The sequence below is a fragment of the Mrakia frigida genome, assembly GCF_051309035.1.
Source record: "Mrakia frigida strain ATCC 22029 unplaced genomic scaffold BDY24scaffold_5, whole genome shotgun sequence".
In the NCBI taxonomy this organism is placed as follows: Eukaryota; Fungi; Basidiomycota; class Tremellomycetes; order Cystofilobasidiales; family Mrakiaceae; genus Mrakia; species Mrakia frigida.
The window spans coordinates 40,288-53,568 of NW_027481276.1; the positions used below are offsets into that span (position 1 = coordinate 40,288).

The window sequence follows — 13,281 nt, forward strand, 5'->3', positions numbered from 1 at the left end:
CCCCTCCGAGCTCGACGGAGCCTCGAGGCTCGCCCCTCAAGATGGTCCTCTTTATCTCGAAGAGAGAATCAAGAACTTAAGATCAAGACAGGATCTCCAAGACGAAGTACAGCTCAAAAGGAAAAGAAGAAAGATCGGTAACAAGCAAGAACCCAAAGACCTGCCTCCTCCAATTTTCAGCCCTCCTCCTCCTCCTCGTTCAAACCTTCCTCCCTAAGCAACTCATTATCAGCTCGTAGAGCCTCCGCTTCCTCGGAGAGACGAGCTACTTCGGCGTCTGTTGCACGTCACCCGAGAGCAAACAGAGAGAACGAGAGAGAGTCAGCGAAACGAAGGAAACGCGTCGAGTCGTCTCGATGCGAAGCGAAGACAGACTCACCCCTCTCCTCCAACTCCCTCTGATGCTCCTGCAAAAGAGACTTCTTCCTCAAGCGGAACGCTTTGGCGCCTGTTCCAAACGTTCAAAAAAAGAGTCAGCGCTCGACGCGTCTCTCTCCTCCCCTCCCTCCCCTCACCCCTCCCGCTCCCCCCAACCCGACCCACCACTCCCAGACCCCCATAGCCAAGTACGCGTACTCACTAGCCCGATTGGTAGCCCTCCTCCTCTCCCTCCTTCCCTTCTCGGTTTCCTCGTCGAACTGAGCCTGAGGACCCAACGCGTTCTGATTCGAAGACGACGACGCCCCTTGATCGCTTCCGCTAGGAGTGGTAGGTGAGCCTTCGGATTGGTAGGTGGTTTCAAAGGAGCTGGCAGAGGGGATGTAGATGGTTCGAGGGTCGACGAGGAAAGAGTAAGGCGAGGGCAGGTTGGGCGAGGCGTGTGGTTCAGGCGGGGAAGGGAACGGTGAGGAGGGCTGGAAGGAGAGGAAGGGATCTGTTTTGGAGAGACGAGAGCAAATCATCAGTGAGGGAGAGTAGCGATGAAGGAGAGAGGAGAGAGAGAGGAACAGTACGGACGAACCTGGATGGAGAGGAGCTTCACCGTCGACGTCGAGCTCACTAACGGAACCCTCCCCTCCTCCCGATCCTCCTCCTTCCTCAGACAAACCCAACTCACCCCCCTCTGCTTCTTCGAACATAGCACCCAAACCTCCAAAATCGAAAGAAGCGAAGATGTCCTCCTCCAGAGCGAGAGCGAGGGCAGGCGGTCGACCTTCCTCCTCCTCGAGGAGTTTCCAAGTCGCCGAGCTCGAAGACGAGGACTGATGTTGTTGGGAGTGAGGCCAAGCGTATTTGTTGTTTTCGTTGAAGCACATAACGTCGAGCTGAGAGCGAAGGGAGTGGTGGTGGTGGTGAAGAGTCAAAACATCGTCTCGTCGAAGGAGGAGGTTGAGCTCAAAAGACATGATCAGCTTGTAAAGCACCAGAGTCCCATAGCACCAGGGCTTGGGACGACTCGAACCCGATCGGGGAAGGTAGAAGTGAGAGGGAGGTCGTGATTATAAAGCTTGAAAGGGAAGAGGACATGGGTGTGGGAAAGAGAAAGAATGACGAGAGGAGAACGGAAAGTCATCAGCGCAGGAGGAGTTTGACAGCGTGGGAAAGAGGGAGGGCGGATGCAGATTTATCAGCGAGATATTGAGTGCTGAAAAAAAGAGAAAGGTTTAGGCTCGGCTGTGAAGAGGAGGAAGGTAAAGGATAAGAAGAATGGAGGGAGGAGAGTGAACGGGGGAAGAAGGAGGGAGGGAAGGGAGGGGAGTGCGAGCTCGAAGCTCGACGCATCTCCGTCCGACAGTCCGACCGGTCGTGTCGGAGAGCTGCTTGTTTTGGGCTGGCTTTCTTTTTTACGAGCAACCGACGAGACGGTCAAGCTTATTTTTGAAGGTTTGAAAGTGAAGATTTTTGCTTCGGAAACGCGGAGTCTGAATATGCTTCTTTCGACCTCGTTGATTCGTCGACTCGCCTCTCCCCTCCACCTTCCACCATCTCCCTTCCCTTCCCTTCTTCTTCTTTCTTTCCTTCTTCCTCTACAATGGCTCCCTACACTCTCCCTGACGTAAGTCTTACCCTCCCATCGCTGTGTGTTATCGAAAAAGGTCGAAAAGAGTCGGAAAAGCTGACCTCTATTTCCATCTCCCTTCTCCTTCCCTCCTTCCCTTCCTTGATCTCTCTTCCTCTCAGCTTCCCTACGCGTACGATGCTCTGGAGCCTTACATCTCCAAGGGTGAGTGAGAGAATCGTCTCCTTCGCTCTCTACTAGGAGACGTCTTTGCTGATTTCTTTCTTCTCTTTCTCGTTCTTTCAGAGATCATGACTCTTCACCACACCAAGCACCATCAGACTTACGTCGTTCGTTCAATCCCTCCCTCTCTCCCTTGCTCTTTCTTCTCCCTCCTGCTTATATTATCCACCTCCCTCTCTTCTACAGACCAACCTCAACGCCGCCACTCAGGCTTACGCTCAGACCACCGACGTTCGTCCCTTCTCCCTCTCCTTCCCTCCGTCCTGAACGGAGTCCTCTCCCATCCTGACTCCCTTCCCTTTCTTTTCTTTTTCTATTCACTTTCTCCAGATCAAGGCTCAGATCTCTCTCCAGTCCGCCCTCAAGTTCAACGGAGGAGGTCAGTCCTTCCTTTGTCTCTCGTTTTCAATCCATCGCCTTGCTCCGTAAGCTGACCTCTCCGTCGTCCCTCCTTCCCTCTCTTACCCTTCCAGGACACATCAACCACTCCCTCTTCTGGAAGAACATGGCTCCCGCTTCCTCTCCCGACGCCAAGCTCTCGGAGGGTTCCCTCAAGTCCGCCATCGAGAGGGATTTCGGAGACGTTGAGGGTCAGTCTTCACTCCGCTTTCCATCTTTCCCTTACGCTCGGTGTCTCCCCTCTTTTTCCTTTGCTGACTCCCTCTCGCTCCTCTTCTCTCCTGCTCTACAGCTTTCAAGAAGGCTTTCAACACCGCTACTCTCGCCGTCCAGGGATCTGGATGGGGATGGCTCGTTCGTTCCCCTTCCTCTTCCTCCATCTCTCCCTCTCCGCTCGAAGAAGTGACGCCATGTGCTGACCGAAATTCGGCTCGAACCGTCCGACCTTTACTCTCCTTGCTACCAGGGATACAACACCACCTCCAAGAAGCTCGAGATCGCTACCACTCCCAACCAGGACCCTCTCCTCAGTGCGTTCTTCTTTCGTCTCCTTGTTGAGCTCGGGTCCAACCGAAGTCGAAACGAAAGAGAGCTGATCTTCCTCCTTTCTTTCTTTTGTTTCGTTCAGCCCTCACCCCTATCATCGGTGTTGATGTGAGTCACATCGACCTGTCTCGTTGTTGCGTCGGCGTACTGACCTCGACCCTTTCCTTCGAAACTCGAACAGATCTGGGAGCACGCCTTCTACCTTCAGTGTTCGTCCCCTTCGCTCCTCTCTTCCTCATTCTCCCCTCTCGAACCTCCTCACTCACACTCTATTTCCTCTCTCTCTCGCATCTCAACAGACAAGAACGTCAAGCCCGATGTACGTCCCCTTTCGCTCCTCCCCTCGTCCCCAACCCATCTCCTCGTGCTCACCCTCTTCCCTTCCCTCTCTCCTCGCTCGTTTAGTACCTGGCCGCCTACTGGAACGTCAACAACTGGGCTGAGGCTCAGAAGCGATTCGAGGTGAGTGTCTCCGCCGACTCCTCCTCGACAGGACCGCCTTCGAAGGTGAGCTGACTCTTTCCTTTGCTTGGTTTGGGATCAGGCCGTCGCTGGAAAGGCTTAAAGGTCAAGGAGCTTATCACTTGCATCTGCGGTTAACAGAAAGCGAAGCTTTAGTTGAGAGAGTCGATCTGAAATGACTTTGAAATCTCGAGCGAGCTTGCAGGAGAGGAGAGGAGGGAGAGGATGAACGGGGAGAGGGAGAGAGAGCTGAGCTGCAGTTCGAGCAAGCACCGAGCTTCGCAGCGTAGCAGAGAGAGGGAGGGAGACAGATAGAGGGAGGAAGAACAAACCCGGAAACGAAGAGGGAAGCGTTGCGGATCTCAGCGTTCTTTTCTCGGCGAGTTCTCGACGCGTCGTTCGCAGCTCCAAAGCCTCGTGTGGTGGGTATTTTCGACGCCTTGCTCTTGCCTTCTCTCGCAGATTCTACCCATAAATACATTCCCCGTCAGCTAAACCTGACTATACGCACCCCTCTCCCCTCCTCTGCTCGTCGACCGATCCAGCGTCGACGCGACGAGAATCCCCAGCGAGACCAGGACGTTGAGAGCTGCGACGAGTTCGACGACTTGGATCTAAGAAGAAGAGGAAAGCATGCTGATTAGCCCGACGGGATCGTCGGTAGCGGAACGGGCGTAGGAAAGACGAACCTCTCGACAACTCGACAACCCTCCTCCCGAGACGTCGCATTCGAGGATGCCGGAGGAGAAGAGCATTCGGAGGGTGATGAAGTTGATGAGCCAGCTGGGCGAGACGAAAACGAAGAATCAGCCTACGAGAGATTTGTTAAGGGAGAGGGAAAGACAGGGCAAGGGGGAGGGAGACGAACAAGAGAAAGCTGAGGAACGAGCTGCGACGCAGAGGCGAGATGAAATCAGTTCTGGCTTTCACAAACAGAGGGGACTCTCAGGGACTACTAGATTCACAGGAAGGGATGGTTTAGAACCTGAGCGACTCGACTCTATGAACCAACAAAAAACGAAGAGATCATCAGCCCTCCGTCTGTCCAATTCAGAGCGATCAGTCTCGAACATCCCGCGCGAAGAGCTCGAGCTCACCGAGTGACCTCCTCCTCCTGCGAAAACCGTCGCAAAAAACGCCAACCCGAGCGCAACTCCAAAGCACGAGGAGAACAGCGCATACGTGAGCGTGTCCTGAACCGTTTGGGAAGCGTATCCGTAGATTCGTCCTTGGTGGACGAGATCTGCGGAGAATCCCAAGGAGAGGGCTGAAAGAGGGAGGAGGAGGGCGAAGAGGAGGCTAGCAGGAAAGCGAGAGGTTTGAGTGAGCTCGAGCTGCGATGGGTAGGTTGAGGAGAAGAGATGATGAGAGAGAGAGACGAACGGGAGATGAGAGCGGTTGAGGGGGGAGTTGAAGGTGATCATGGTTGAGGTCGCACGGAGGGAGGGGGAGAGTCGGCGCTCGGAGGCTTGACTTGTTTTTCCAAGCTGGCTGAGGGACGAGAAAACAGGAAAGCTTTGAGTGAGTGGGACTCGTGGGAGACTGGAAAGAGAGGAAGAGAAGGGAACGCTCGCCTGAGCAAGTTTTACCTCTGTGTGAGGAGGAGGAAGTGGTTCAGTGGAGAGATGTGAATTTCGGTCGACGCGGGTGACGCCTGTCTGAAAACAAAACGTCCTCCGAATCGAGTCCTCCTCCGAATCTTCTTCCCTCCTCGGTCCCGTGATGGTCCGAGGGCCGAGGACGGAGGAGGGAGGTCAAAGACGGAGAGGGGAGGGAGATCGAACGGGGAGAGGAAGAAGACGCGTCGACGAAACAGGAAAAGAGAGAGAGAGGGAGGTAACAGGTCTCGAGCATTGTGTGAGCTGTGGGCCGGCAACTCGGGTGTCGCATGACTGACCGGAACTTGAGAAGATGAGTCTTGTGCATAGAGAGAGCGATAAGGGTAGAGGAAACAAAAGACGGAACTCGACGCGTCGCAAAAAGTTCAAAAAAGGTAAAACCCGACGCACGCACGGTTCTCTGAGGAAACAGACCGTCCTCGGAAACATCATATTAGATATGGCAGAAGAAGGAAGATGAACGATCAACCTTCGATTCAGGGGGAACGGGTTGAAGAAAAGAGGCGAAAAAGACAAAAAACGAGAGCGAGCCAGACACACGCAGGAGCGCGCAGAGAATCCTTCAACGACATTTTCGTGATGCCATTCTCTACGGCACTTGAAATAGAGGCTGTATCATTCCCTTTCTGGGTTGTAGAAAGTGGGGTCGCAGGGTAGAAGCGAGGGCGAGGGGAGGGAGAGGCAGAGGGGATCGCTTCGAGCTCGCTTCCCTTGAACCGCAACTCTCTCCTCCCTCCCTCATCACCACCATGCCTTCCTCCCCTCCTTCCACTCCCTCTCCCTTCGACTGCCCTGCAGCCTTCCTCTCCTCTCGTCAATTTCATCAAAGGATCGCCAGCTGCCCTCGAACCAAGCTGCCCATCACCTACTCGGTTGTTGGTGACCTCCACGGTCCTCCCGCTCTCCTCTGTGGCCCTTCCGGGAACTCGAGGTTGCTTCCAATCATATGGCATCCCCTGGCCCAGGAGATGGGGATTCGTATCATCACTATAGATAGGCCAGGGACGGGAGGAACAGCTCGAGGAGGGACGGATGTTGAGCTCGACCCAAAGGAGAGGATTCGGGTTTCTTGTTTGATGATGGAGTCGGTGCTGGAGCGAGAGAATGTAGAGCTGGGAAGTTGTGGGTTGATCTCTATCAGTGCTGGGATCTAGTGAGTCTTGCTTTCCATGTTTCTCTCTCTTTCTAAATCGCCTGAGCTCATCACTTCCTCCTCCTCGCTTGGCTCCGCCGTCGAGCTCACCAGCTACGCCCTTCATCTCCTCCTTCATCACTCTCACCTCTTCTCACCTACCAACCCTCGACTCTATGCACTATCCCCTTGGTACCCTCCTTCCTTCGAATCAACAAAAGCCTTCCATCCTCTCCTCCTCGTCCCTACATTACTCGTCAAAGCTTTCCCTCCTCTCGATTCGATGGGGAGTGCCGAGTCTCGACTTCTCGACGGCTATGCTGGACAAGTTCTCTCCTGGTCTGAAGAAGAAGAGCGAGGCCGGGGATGGTAAGATTCTCGAAGAGTGAGTCCTTGACGGGTTCGCTTTGCTTGTGGTGAAGAATTGAAGCTGATGAGTCTGTTTCTCTCACCGTTCCCACCCAGCTACTTCCCTCCGGAGTTCTTCCCTTTGCTGTGGAAGGCTAAGCTCGAAGAAGGGATGCCTGAAGCGATGGTTGGTGAGTGTTCCTCGCTCGCTCTCTTCCTGCATCATTCCGAGCTGATCATGGCGTCTTTTTGCTTCTCCACAGAGGAGTTCCTGCTCTGCCTCGGTCGGAGAGGCGTCGATTCAGGAGCGGATTGGTACTCTCGAACGACATCAGCGCTCGTTGATCGTCTTCAACAGTCACATTCGACGCTCTCAATCGAGATCTGGTGGGGAGAGAAGGACGATCTCGTGAGGGAAGGAGCGAGAGGTGAGTCGAGACGCGTTCGACGGCATCAGTCTCCCCTGATCTCTCACTGATTCATTTTGCTTGCTTCTCAGATCAACTCGACAAACTGTTTTCTTCTCATCCTTCCCAGATCGCGTTTACTCGTCACTCTCGTGAGCATCCTTACCTTTCTCTCTTTCTCCTCTCGACCCGACTCGCCCTCGTCTTCGTTCTGACTCTCTTTCTTGTTCCAGTCCCAAATCGAGATCACGACGATCTTATCGAGCACGAGGAAGGAGTGCTGCACCTCTTCAATAACATAGTGCGAGACGTCAAGGCTGAAGATGAGTCTCGGAGACGCTGGTACGACGAGAGAGGGAAGGGAGAGGTGGACTGGCGAACTCGAACGGGTCTTCCTCTAGATTAGCAGACTTTCGTTCTTCGCGGAGTAAAATATCGTAATAAATTTCATAAGTTACCGCTACAGCGCAACAAAAACAAAGCATAAGATGAAGCAAAACCGTTAAACGAAGACGAGCGCAGATCCGTCGCGTCTCCTTCCCCTTCAAATCAGTCTCCCCACCTCCCCTCCTCCTCCTTCCAGCACTCCGATCTCTTCTCTACACACCGGACAGCTCCTACTCCCTTCAAACCACCGCTTCGCACACTCCTCGTGCCCCAGATGCCCACAGCCCGGAACCAATCCGACCGCGATCTCTCCAGCTTTGAAGACGCTCAAGCATCCGAACGAGCACCGATCGACCCGACGGTCGTCCCAGGAGAGTTTGATCTTCGTCTTGCCTGCTTTGGTTGTACGACGGGAGAGCTCGACGATGGGGTGGTGGGGGAGGAGGGAGAGTTCGTGAGGTGTGAGGTGAGGAGGGACGGTGGAGGAGAGGAAGGTTTCTAGAGCTTGGGCGGCCTGTCCGAACCGGAAGAGTTAACAAAAAGAGAGGCGACGTTAGTTTTACGATCGGACTGGGGAAGCCGAAGGGTACGAGGAGGGAAGGAGAGAGAGGAAACGCGACGAACCTCAAACTGATTTGCGTTTTGATCGAGTTGGCTCACGAGCAGATCTGCGAAAAAGAACCAGAGTCAGGATCGAAACTCATTTTTAGAACAATGAGAGAGGAGATGGAATCCTGGACTCACCCAGATCGGTGATCTCGAACGGCTGAGGCTGCAGCTCGGGAGTCGCTTCCTCCTGTCCAACCGACTCTCCTCGGAGTGATTCCAGCGTCTCCTCTTCTCGAGCTACCACGTTCGAGCTCGGAGGAACAGGAGGCAGAGGTCTCGCCGCCCAAGCAGGTCGAGCCTCTCCCCCTCCTCCTCCTTCGTGAGCGTCTCCTTCCCTCCGCGGATCCGACTCCGTTCCATTCCAACTCTGCCTCCCTGCCCCCGTCGAACTGCCTGGCCTAGTCGGCGTTTGAAGTCCTGAGGGATACTCCGAGATTGAGGAGGATGATACCGAGACCGCTGAGATCCGTCGAGGGAGTTGCAGGTGCGGAGAGGAAAGGGAGGAGGTTCCGTTGAGAGAAGGTCGGGGAGGGAAAGGTGGAGGCGGTGGTGCTGGTGGACGACGTGAAGGTGGTACCGATGCGAGCGCGTGTGGATGAGGAAGAGAGGGAGGAGGTGTGGGAGATCGTCTTGTTGAGAAAGGATAAGATGGATCCCATGACGAGGGAGGGAGGGAGGTTTGAGAGTCGTCGTTGGTGTCGATTCCTTCTGGGATTGTTTGGACCGAGGAAGGTCGAGGAGGTGGGGGTGGTGGTCTTCTCCGACGACTGAGACGGAGGAGAATAGCAGGAGGAGGGTTGGCTGGTGGTCGAGGAGGAAGGGGTGGTGCCTCTCCTGGCGACGAGGAGCGAGACGGAGACGGACGCGTCTCGACGTCCTGGTTGAAGTGCGACGAGGTCTCCTCAGAGAGAGGACTTCGGATCCGTTGCTCGAATGATGTTCTCCTTGACCAAGGTTGGGATGCTGGTCTCGTGGCGATGGGGGTTGGAGGAGTGAGATTGAGATTCGGAGATGAAGTTGACGCGTCGAGGAAGGTGGGTCCGCTGGAAGAGGAGGGAGTGATGCGGGGAGTAGAAGAGGAAGTTGCGAGGAGGTGTTCGAGAGGATCGTAGTGTGTCGAAAATAGTGGTCGATGAGGAAGCGAGGGAAGAGAGGGAGGTGGTGATGCTGAGCGTTCGGGGACGATGGTGAGGGTGGGGATGTCCAGGGAGAGAGGTGGTTCTGATGTCCAGCTGAACGACGGGAGCGAAGGGACGCGCTCGGTCGTAGGTCTTCGAGGAGGCGAGGAGGTAGGAGGAGCTGATATGGGTCGTGGAGGAGTTGAAGGAGTGGGAAGGGAAGGAATGGTGGTTCGGATTGCCGGTTCGAGAACAGCTTCCTCGCTTGACTCTTCCTCCTCCTCCGACTCGCCAGCGTTCTCCCAAGCTCTCATCCTCTTGATCCTCTCCTCAAACCCAATCCCTTCTCTGACCATCTCGTCCCAAATCCTACGAGACAAGGAGAGCGGTTCGACAACGTGCGGAACCTCGGTCGTTGGCGATTGGGCGAGAGGCCTTGGCTCCTCGGCTGGAGGAGGCTCTCCGACGAGTGGGAGGAGGTAGGAGGGAGGAGGTGAAGATGGGATAGGCGAGCTGTTGGGAGGAGGTTGTGATGGAACTTGGGTTGGAGTGGGTGGACGACGCTGGAGGGAGTTGGAGGAGGTCGGATAGGGAGGAGACGGATCGAGCGGGTTGGAGGTTGAAGATCCGGCTGAGGTCCTGCTTCCTAAGACGAGAGGGGACAGATGCGACTGTATATACGACGGAGGTGGTAGTGATGGAGTGACATCCGAGTCCTCTTCGGAGGGAGCAGGTGCGACGACATCTGAAGAAAAGGATCGAGTGACGGTCGTCGAACTTCGATCAGCTCCTCTGTTCTTCCTTCCCTCCCTCTCCCCTCTCTTCCCAGCAAAGACTGGAGCGACGCAGAGCTACAACTCACCTTCCTGTACATTCCTCCTTCGCATGCTAGCTCCTCGATCGAGATTCATACCGACTCGAGCTCTGGCTCTCCGTACATGAGCTGTCGACGACGACGAGGGAGCTGGAGGAGGAGTCGGGGGAGGAGGAGCTCTCATCGCTGCTTCGCTCCTCCTATACCTCTCCCTGATAGCTTCCGAAGCAGTCTGGAGAGGCTTCAGCACTATGTCCTCCCTTCCATCGACACCATCTCCTCCTCCTCCTTGCTGCCTCTTCTTCCTCCTCCTCGTGGGCTGTTGAGATCCAGTGGTCGAAGCTGCCTCGTCGACGACTTCCAGGACTGATCTTGAGCTTGAAGCACTCGTAAGATCCGTGGAGCAAGGACTGGACCTCCCTTGTCTGACTCTGACCATGTTGGGAGGTGGGAGAAGAGTGACCTGACCATGGAAGGTCGAGACGTTGGATCGGTAGGAAGGAGCTGTTGTGTCGGCTCGAAGTCCACGTCGGTTTCGTTCTGGTCGAGGAGGAGGAGTGGGAAGAGGAGCAGTGTTGGGATTCGTGAGGTTGGAAGGTTGAGGGAACGCCATGAGGCGTGAGAGAAGAGTTGTAGGCAGAAGAGATGGCTGTTAAAGAAACCAACGAGGAGGAAGGAAGGACCGCAACTCGGAAAGCTCGCACCTCCCTCCCTTCTCCGACGTCATCGATCAAAAATTTCCTAAGGTTGAGAGTCTGAAGATCGCAAAGAGAACCAAGGTGATCGGCTCATCGAGATCTTCACATAAATTCTTCCCGAAAATCTGCGTCCGGGTGAGGGAACGAAGTCGAAGCCGTCGCGAGAGATGCACGACGAAGCCTCGTCCTTCTCTCTTTCCTCTCTCTCTTCCTTCCGATCGAGCTTTTCCACTCCAGCTGACGACAATACATAATGATAGAAAACTACAAAGTGTGCTTTTTGAGACAGAACCAGGGTATGCGAAACGAGAGATGTAGATACAACGCGAAAGAGAAAACGAAGATGGACGGCAGAGCTACGAAACAGCAGAACGTACAAAAGAAAGGAGGCAGCGATGAAGGAGGCAAGCGACTACGGTAAATACTGGCAAAAGAAGGGGTGGGTCCAAAGCGTTGGTGATTCTGGGACGAGGGAAGAAAGAAGAAAAGGAAGACGCGTCGCGTTAGTTTCTCGGTCTTTCTCTTCTTCTCCTCTTCCTTCACACCGAACCAAACTCACCTGCAAAGCTTCACGTCACCCAGAAAACCTGAACTCCTCCCACGTCTGATCTCCCCAAGACCTTTGAACGGATGTCACGAACTCGTACCCTCCGTTCGATCCGAGGAAAGGAACCGGATGAGGATGGTGCCCTAGGTTCGACGACGACGACCAGGCTCTAGGGAGAGCGCTGTACATTGGGTTGGGCTGGAGGAAGGGTTGAGGAGGAGGGTTGTCGTGATATTTCGACGGAGGATAAGAGGCGTTGAGTCCGAGACCGACGTTCGAGTGCGAGGGATGGTGATTGTAGGTATGGTGTTCGTAGGACGTAGGGATGTGGTCGAAGGATGAGAAGGTATCTTTGGTGGGCTCTGCGACGTAGTTGTCGAAGGATCGGGAGGGTGGCGGGTATGGTTGGATAGGACTTCGAGGAGGAGGAGGAGGGGGGGTGTGGGAAGGGAGATTGTGCTGAGGAGGAGGAAGAGATCGGGAGGAGTGGTCGTAGGAGGAGGTGGGGAATCCGAATAACGGTGGGTTAGAGTGGGAGGGGTTTTGGATGGGGGGAGAAGGGAGGGGTGATCCGAGAGGCGCGCGTCGCAGCGTCGAAGGGTAGGGATGAGTTGAGGGTTGAGCGTGGCGCCGTTGAGTTCCTCGCTCCGACTTTGATAGGGATTCCGACGAGGAGAGAACCGGTTTCTGATCGACGAAGGCCTGGGTGGTGTAGCAGGAGAGGAGAGCGGCGGTGGTGGAGGATCGAGAGTTTTCGGCGGGTTTTCCAGCGACGCGAACGACCTTGGATCCGTAGATGCAGGGTATTCCCTTCTTCTCACAGCGAATGCAAGAGGCCTTTCCGTCGCACTGAGAAGCAGAAGAAAGAAGAAATAAAGAGAACAAAGACAGCAAACGGATCAGCGAAGCCCTTGGGACCGAAACTGGGGTGGACGCGTCGAGGGTGTCGTCTTCCCTTCCTTCTCCCCCAGAAACGAGGCAGGCAGTTTGACTCACCTTCGATTTCCTAGCTCGGCAAGCCTGGCACGCCTGTAAATGAATAAATAAACATTATCAGCTTCGGCAGGCAGGTGGAAGAGATGAGACCCCCCTCGAACGAGTAGGAGACAGAGCCGAGGCCAACTAATTAAACGGGGACGATTGCTTACCTGGGACGTTCTGATCTCCTCGGAGGCTTTGAAGAGGGTGAATCCAACCTCTGGGGTCGAGTTCCTGACCTGAATCCCCTTCTCTGGTTTCGAAGCGACCTCCGAGGCGAAAGGATTTTCCGAGGCCCATCCTCCTCCGAAACCGAGAGGAGGAGAAGCGTCGAAGGAATGAGGGATTAGAGGTGAAGGTACCGGTAGAGATGAGAGTGGTACGGAGGGAGGGAAAGAGGGAGACGGAGGAGGGAGGTGGTTGGATGATGGAGGAGGGAGGTGGTCCGCCGATTGAAGTTCGAAGGTGCTGAAGAATCCGCCGAAGTCGTCCCCTGCTGATCCAGTCCTGCTGCTGCTTGAGTCGGATTGGGAGGAGGAGGAGGAGCCAAGTGGCTGAGATCTTGTTGATGACGAGAAGGGGAAGGAGGGGAAGGACGAGGAGGGGGAGGGGGGGATGAAGGAGGTGAAGGTTGGTCGAGCAGCGACGAGGCGCGCCCTTTGTTGATTCTCTGCCGCGAACATAAGAGGACGTTCGAGTAGGAAGGAAAGGAAGGGAAAGAAGGTGGTGGTTAGAGTGGAAGAGACCACTTGGCTGCAGCATTTTTGAATGATCTTCTAGGGTTGGCCAACAGCCAAACTTGTCGAGTCGCCCTGGATGTTGTTTGAGGTCGAGACGCCGACCTTCTTGAGACCACTCCGATCAATGCAAAAAAAGGTGCGAACCTTAAGCCCATTAGATATCCCGCTCCCGGTACCTTAAGCCTCGCCCTCGGAAATAAAGCTGCCTAATCCTACGACGAAGGCGGAGAAGGAGCAAAAAGAAGAGAGAGAAAGACGCAGAACTACTTGGGAGGTTTAAGAATGAGCGATGCTA

General features: G+C 54.9%; 5 protein-coding genes across 5 annotated transcripts; 2 read left to right on the forward strand and 3 right to left on the reverse strand.

The window, feature by feature from the left end:
- The first annotated feature begins 1,739 nt into the window (after positions 1-1,739).
- On the forward strand, positions 1,740-3,918 carry BDY24DRAFT_227373 (superoxide dismutase). Its single transcript, XM_076636601.1, has 13 exons — positions 1,740-1,996; positions 2,122-2,164; positions 2,246-2,289; positions 2,369-2,413; positions 2,513-2,561; positions 2,656-2,772; positions 2,874-2,935; positions 3,048-3,111; positions 3,210-3,235; positions 3,309-3,336; positions 3,427-3,446; positions 3,533-3,589; positions 3,731-3,918. Exons 1-13 carry the CDS (start codon positions 1,973-1,975, stop codon positions 3,743-3,745), a joined length of 594 nt encoding a protein of 197 aa, XP_076499396.1. The 5' UTR covers positions 1,740-1,972; the 3' UTR covers positions 3,746-3,918.
- Positions 3,919-4,080: 162 nt separating this feature from the next.
- On the reverse strand, positions 4,081-5,013 carry BDY24DRAFT_412450 (uncharacterized protein; the record flags this gene model as incomplete). Its single annotated transcript, XM_076643061.1, has 6 exons — positions 4,081-4,203; positions 4,279-4,372; positions 4,458-4,478; positions 4,555-4,589; positions 4,687-4,888; positions 4,973-5,013. The coding sequence occupies 6 exons, from the start codon at positions 5,011-5,013 to the stop codon at positions 4,081-4,083; spliced, it is 516 nt and encodes a 171-aa protein (XP_076499397.1).
- An 800-nt stretch (positions 5,014-5,813) lies between these two features.
- On the forward strand, positions 5,814-7,629 carry BDY24DRAFT_227456 (uncharacterized protein). Its single transcript, XM_076636602.1, has 6 exons — positions 5,814-6,361; positions 6,447-6,725; positions 6,806-6,879; positions 6,952-7,116; positions 7,188-7,247; positions 7,329-7,629. The coding sequence occupies exons 1-6, from the start codon at positions 5,958-5,960 to the stop codon at positions 7,499-7,501; spliced, it is 1,155 nt and encodes a 384-aa protein (XP_076499398.1). The 5' UTR covers positions 5,814-5,957; the 3' UTR covers positions 7,502-7,629.
- Positions 7,567-10,713, reverse strand: BDY24DRAFT_227460 (uncharacterized protein). Its single transcript, XM_076636603.1, has 4 exons — positions 10,072-10,713; positions 8,227-9,954; positions 8,107-8,150; positions 7,567-7,996 (listed from the first exon to the last, which is right to left on the reverse strand). The coding sequence occupies exons 1-4, from the start codon at positions 10,634-10,636 to the stop codon at positions 7,640-7,642; spliced, it is 2,694 nt and encodes an 897-aa protein (XP_076499399.1). The 5' UTR covers positions 10,637-10,713; the 3' UTR covers positions 7,567-7,639.
- A 239-nt stretch (positions 10,714-10,952) lies between these two features.
- On the reverse strand, positions 10,953-13,151 carry BDY24DRAFT_378906 (uncharacterized protein). The gene is made up of 3 exons (XM_076638996.1): positions 12,417-13,151; positions 11,281-12,297; positions 10,953-11,183 (listed from the first exon to the last, which is right to left on the reverse strand). Exons 1-2 carry the CDS (start codon positions 12,927-12,929, stop codon positions 11,296-11,298), a joined length of 1,515 nt encoding a protein of 504 aa, XP_076499400.1. The 5' UTR covers positions 12,930-13,151; the 3' UTR covers positions 10,953-11,183; positions 11,281-11,295.
- Between the last annotated feature and the right edge of the window lie 130 nt (positions 13,152-13,281).